The sequence below is a fragment of the Galeopterus variegatus genome, unplaced genomic scaffold (assembly GCF_000696425.1).
Source record: "Galeopterus variegatus unplaced genomic scaffold, G_variegatus-3.0.2 Scaffold7684, whole genome shotgun sequence".
NCBI classification, from domain to species: Eukaryota; Metazoa; Chordata; class Mammalia; order Dermoptera; family Cynocephalidae; genus Galeopterus; species Galeopterus variegatus.
Window position 1 is genome coordinate 1 of NW_007733795.1, and position 6,410 is coordinate 6,410.

Genomic DNA, 6,410 nt, shown 5'->3' on the forward strand with positions numbered 1-6,410 from the left:
CTCCTCATTATGACTAGTACAGCATTTGTTACTGAATCCTCATTTAAAGGTTCTGTTTTCATTCATGTAACAAATATGCACTGAACATCTGCTTGCTGCCTTGGTGCTAGGCTCCAGGTGTCTTTTTTTTCTTCTTTTTTTTTTTTTTTCCTTTTTATCTTTTTTACTGACCGGCAACGGGATCGCAACCCTTGGTGTCACGCCCGCACCGGGGACCGGCAACGGGATCGCAACCCTTGGTGTCACGCCCGCACCGGGGACCGGCAACGGGATCGCAACCCTCGGTGTTCCGCCTGCACCGCACTCAACCAGTGAGCGGGAACCGGTCTCCACATGGGATCCAAACCCTCAGTGGGAGCGCCGCTGCACTTCCAGGCAGCGCACTCTCCAGTGCGCCACTGGGCCGGCCCTCCAGGTGTCTTTTCTAACCAGAGTTTACTTTTCTGAAAAGCTTACACCTGNTATTTTATTCTTCTCTGCAACACTTTATGCATGCCTTGAGGCAAATGCATTTTAACATCTGAAAAATATTGTCTGGAATAAAAAAAAAATTTATTCCCACTCTGTTGTAATTTCTTTTAATATAGGAGACTGTGTAGAGTTCTTTATGGAAGCAGGTCCTTATAGATTGTCCATACAGCCATTCCAAATGATAGGTATTTATTCAACAGACGAGAGACACAGAGCCATGTATTTGAGAGAATGGGTAAATTGGAGTGGGACAGCAGCCACTTGGCACACTCAGTGTGGCTTGACGCTTAGAACATGGACTTGGCAGAGCAGTGTGAAGCCCAGCGAGTCTCGCCCAGTGCCAGAGAGCGCCTCTGTCCCCAGTTGGTCGCTTTGCTTGTAGAACAAGCACAGTCTTGCTCAGCGACGCTTGCTGTTTCGGTGGTGTCCTTACTGAGAATTTCCTCTCGGCACTTGCCAGGCATCCAGTTGCAACTTGCCTCTTGTATCCACTCCTATCCCAGTGGGGAGAATAAGCTAATTTCATTGTAGCTTAGTCCTGATTTTAATTGACTGTGATACCAATTAAGTGTTCAGGAATTCTGTCATATCCTAAAGGAATGAAACGCATGTGAAGGCTGAAGCAGCCCATTGAATAGGAAGAAGAAAGGGCTCCTCATCTGACCAGAATCTCTTTATTGTCTTGCAGAAATCAGGAATGGAAACCTCAAGGCCATTCTAGGCCTCTTCTTCAGCCTCTCCCGGTACAAGCAGCAGCAGCAGCAGCCCCAGAAGCAGCACCTCTCCTCACCCTTGCCTCCTGCCGTGTCCCAGGCGGCTGGGACCCCCTCCCAGTGCCAGGCTGGCACTCCTCAGCAACAGGGGCCAGCCACTCCCCAGGCCCCGTGCCAGCCTCACCAGCCAGCACCGCATCAGCAGTCCAAAGCACAAGCTGAGATGCAGTCCAGGTGGGAGGCCCTCACCAACCAACGATTCTGTTTTTCAGGTGCCCTCTTCCACACCACCAAATTCTAGCCTATACTGAATGTGTTTTTCATTTGAGCTTCTTCCTGGTAGTTAGTGGGGAATTAGCGTGACCTTGAAATGGGTGCAGTGAGGCCTCCTTCTGTGCCTGGTGGTGATGTGTACTTTTGTAGGTCAGAATCGCCAGCAGCCGAAGCTAATTAGCTGCCCCCAGAGTAATTCTAGCCTATTTATTACACACACACTCATAGGCAATAAACAGCCCCTAAAATAGACTTCAAACCCCTTTTGTGTGTTTGCCTACAAACCGGGTGTTCAGAGTGAGACGTGAGAGTAATTTTACTTATTCAGGCAGAAGTTCTGTTCCAGTGGATCCCTCTGCTTTGCCAGAAGAGAAATATAGAGAACACTGAAGAGAGGTGGCAGGTGGTTCTTAGCAGGGGACGAGGCAGCCATCTTCCCTGAGAGGGGCAATATCCGTGATGGGAGCAGTTTCCATTAAATATGACTGGGTTTTGTTGAACTTAGACAGTGGGAGCTGTGTTGTGTTGAACTAAGGGAGAGTCCCACTATGCAGGAGTGATCTCTCCTGCTCTGCAGGGTTAGGGCCTGGAGTTTGCTGGTGTTCTCAGAGGGACTGATGCTTGCCAGTCAGACCAATGTACAAGCAGATGCCACCGTAGTTACCATCTACTGTGTTACAGTGCAAATAGCTGTATTCCTAAACAGCTCTGCAAAAGATCACCCTGTAAAACATTTGTTTTAACAGCAGGAAAAAAGGAGGGGATAGGGAACTAGAAAGTTTTTGACTCATGGTAAAGTTCTAAAGAAAACTTCATAATAATTGTTTTCTGTTAAGCCGTACATCTGTAACTATAAAACCTAAATGTCACTGATCAAATTGATGGCTTGATTTCATCTAATCTGTGCTAAAGAGTAAGACTTTTCTTTCCGGTCTCCCAAAGCCCCAGCATTAATAATCTAAGGCTTCTTGTACACCTTGATACTCTTTATCACCCATTGTCTTTGGATAAAGCATAAATCTGCTCAGACACAGCAGACACAGCAGCTGCCATATAGAGAGTTACAGCTTTTTTCTCCCATGAGACGTGCTATTTCCCACTTGTGATGGTATTAAAACCAGCAGTGATGGGTATAATGTAAATCAGGTCCTCTAATTAATTATCTAATTATATCCATGGAAATTGGTGGCACAGGAGAGATGCCTGGACTAGCAATGAGGAATAGACAGCCAAGCAGCCAGTCACTGCACCCTTTCTGGAAAAATGCCCGAGTGGAAGGCATTCCCTGATGGACCCAAATGATTCGAATGATCAGGGCATCATTTCCTGGACTGTTCTGAAGAGAAATCATTACCTGGGGTGTTACCTTGGGTTACATTGCAGGGGAAGAGCTCTGTGGTGGGGGGAGATTGGAAGATAATCTGGCTTAAGTTGTTATAACTGTTATGGCAGGTCTGTTCGGATCCCTGAACTTGCCAATATGCATTTTTTTAGTTAGTGTAAAGCTTTCTAAGTGCCAGGCACCGTTCTAGGTGCTTGGGAATCAAAGATGAATGAAATAGCCTAGGTGCCTGTTCTCTGCGTGCTGCTGGGGGAGGCAGGCCGGCAAGCAAATAAACGGGGTGGGGGAATATCAGATAGTGGTGAGAATTATAAGATGACAGGATTCAGAGGGACTGGATTACTAATTTATGTTGGGTTCCTGGGAAGGTCTCTCTTAAGGACATGGCACTGAAGTTGGAGGGAGGTGAATGACAAGGAACTAGCCACGTAAAACTCAGTTGCCAAGTAGATCCAGTAGAGGAGCAGCTGTGCCACGGCCCTGTGGTAGGAGTAAGCTTGGCATGAGGAGCAGTGGGGAGGCCAGTGCGGCTACCTCTCAGTGGGTGAGGGCAGGGGGAAATGATGAGGTAGCCTGGAAGCAGAGAGGGCTGCTGCCACTCATGTGGAAGACAGCATGACTGGCAGTCCCTGGAGTTTGTGCAGTGTGGCACTGAGGCCACGTCATAGCTGGCTAAACTGAGTAAAGAGTTTGGACTCTGCTGTAAGGGTGACAGGAAGCCATGGGACGACCAGGAGAAAGACTTGATTTGATTCACAGTTTTAAAAAGGCACCTTTGCTTCTCTTGGGAGAATAAGATTGTGGGGGAGCAAGGATGGAAGGAAGATCCCTGGTTCAGAGCCCTTTGCAGTTCTGTGATAGAGGCGTGGGTCAAGGAGGTGGGAGCAGATACAGAGATGGACCAATTCAGGATATGTGGGAGACTGAGCCAGGAGGCCTGCAAACAGACTGACTCTGCAGTGAGGGAAAGAGAGGAATCGCAGGTGAAGCCTAGATTTCTGGCTTGAGCACTTAGGTAAGTGGTGGTATTATCTACTGAGTTGAGGAAGCCTGGGAGAGGAACAGGTGTACATTGAGAATCTTCAGAGGGGGGTGTGGAAAGGAGCATCCTACAGGCTTGACCGCAGCACTCTTCTATTTCACAGAGCATCTCACTGTATAGAGTTCTGAAGAACATTCACTGGGAAACACTGGCGTGTGTCACTGAGCTATGCTAGCCTGAGGTGTTCATGGTAGGCGTTCATTTTCTTAAAAGAACCAGATGTTCCAGTCAGAGCACCTGTCTCCCAGTAGGAAAACAACATCCTACTATTAATAAATGTTTTACCTGAAGAACAGCCAAACTCACGTAAGCCAGGTTTTTACATTCATGTATTCCAGCTACAGAGGGCTTCCTGCCATCATGGTCCCCGACCCTACAGGGACTGAGCTTTGGAGTTGCTGTGTGTCCTCACTCACTCCTTTGTCTTGCCCAGTTTGGGTTACTTCTGTAGATGGCTAGTTCTATCCATTATATAGTGATACTTTCTAATTTTACTTCCAAAGGATAATCTTTTTCTCAAGGTCCAGGGATGAGATACCTCATGCTAACACTCTGGTTATAAATTTATGAATGATGAAATTACATCACTGGCTCAGTTCCATTGTATTGAGGCTAGAGCCTCAAGTTCTCTTTGATAACCAAAGTCCTAAGGGTAATGCTTTGGACCCTTGATCCCTAATGCCACATGTTGGTGGAGGCTTCAAATGCCAGCTTCTTATGGTCCTCTGTTAGAATGCTACCAAATACAAACATGCCGAAAAACGATTTTGAATCCATCTGGGTTCAGCACCTCTTGGGGCAGCAAACACTAAAACTTGGCAGCTTTCCAGGAAATTTGCTGATAAAGGAGTTGTGGAAGTTGGTGAAGGAAGTCTGAAACCCTGGCACAGAGACATCAGGGCACCTCCTTCCTGACAGCCTTGTGGAGACTCACTTTACCTCTTCAGCTCTTGTCCCAACTTACATGGTGGCTGAGAACTTGATCCTCATTTCACCCCATGAAATTCCTCCCCTGTCTGGAGTCCAGGAGAGGAGCATAGTCTCCAAGACTTGCCTCCCTCTCCATCTGTGCCTACCTTACATGTGATTAATATTCAGTTGTTTAGGAAATAATCCAGAAAATCGCTTTGTTTTTTTTGCCATTCTCTTCTGTCTCTTTGCTTCCTAAGACTAGTGAAACCAACATGTGTTTCTCACTTCAGATCTTTTTATAAACATGGTACAGGACATATGGATGCAAGAAAGATAAATATTTCTATTTTTCAGAGGTCAATAATTGTTACCTTTTTTTTTTATTAAGTCCAATCAAGATTCTTCATATATACAAATTTATGGTCCAACAAAAACAGAATTAAAGAAGTTCAACAGGCTTTAAGTGGGCTGGCCAATGGCTCACTTGATAGAGTATGGTGCTGATAACACCAAGGTCAAGGGTTTGGATCCCTGTGTTGGCCAGCTGCCCCCCCCCCCAAAAAAAAACCAAAGAATACCCAACAGGCTTTAAGTGACCATTTCTAGAGCATTAAGAGCAAAACTTCCCAAGACTAGCAAACATTTATACCCCCCCCTCTTTTTTTTTGGGTCAACTTGATGGGATATATCAGGACATTCATCTGAAAATCATGTGGTATGACAAGCATGTGAAATACAAACATCTCAGTACTTTAGAAAGGTATAAAATTTACTTGTCAGAGTCCCCTTGTTTTAGGGTCTTATTGTGAGAAGAAGGCCTTAAGCTAACAACAGGCAGAAAAGATATTTGGTGTTTAAGGAGAAAAAGAAAAAAAAAGTGAAAGTTCTTAGCTAATCTTAATAGCAATTTGCTCACATTAGAAATAAATCAAATCAGTAAAGTTTGACCTAGAAAGAAAGCTGCATATTGTGGAAAAAAGTAGGCAGAGGGGGAAAAAACCAGGAGCTTTCCCATTGTCATAAGACTCTGTTATTTATTTGTATGTCTAATGTATCTTCTTTCTCACTCATCTCTTCCACTTTTTTCTTTCCTGTCATGCAGTGTGTCACCCAAGGAGTCATCTCAAAGCAAAATCATCCGCTTCACTCTGGGCCAGAAAAAGATCTCTAGGTTAGACATTCTCTGTGTCCTGCAAAGCATGGTTTAAACCCAACCCAGTGTTCCATTGTTCCCTCTGCTCTGGCTGAATTTCCTCTGGTCCCTCTCCCCATTTCATGTTTGCAGTTCCAGAAAACCAGACATGCTTTGGCTAATGATCCAATGTTGGAGAGTTTTGAAGGTGGCTTTGGGATTGTTGAAAGTGTGTGTGTGTGTGTGTGTGTGTATAACAGAATGTAAGTGAGTTTGAGGTATACATGACACTTCTCATTTAATCGATTTTTTGATTCGATGGCTTTATCATCAGAATCCATTCTATTTAGGGAGAGGTGAGTTTCTAGGTAATTTTTGTAGTGGTTTTATGATGGGTTTGTTGCCTGCTTTGTCCTGGCCCTAATCCTACCTCACCTGCATCTCGTTTATGTGTGTTGTGCTTTTTGTTGTTAAAATTACTAATGTGTAATTGGTGTTCTCTTGAGTTATAAAGACCTGAAGCAT

The 6,410-nt window shown here is 45.1% G+C and overlaps 1 protein-coding gene across 1 annotated transcript in view; it reads left to right on the top strand.

Annotated features, from left to right (window-relative positions):
* Positions 1-1,159: 1,159 nt before the first annotated feature.
* Positions 1,160-6,410, top strand: part of LOC103607747 (neuron navigator 2-like) — a gene marked incomplete at its 5' end in the record, with an annotated part of 100,503 nt that continues 95,252 nt past the window's right edge. The window contains 2 exons of the mRNA XM_008592215.1: positions 1,160-1,418; positions 5,856-5,924. Coding sequence (XP_008590437.1) covers positions 1,160-1,418; positions 5,856-5,924 — 328 coding nt within the window. The remainder of the gene's footprint in view (positions 1,419-5,855; positions 5,925-6,410) is intronic.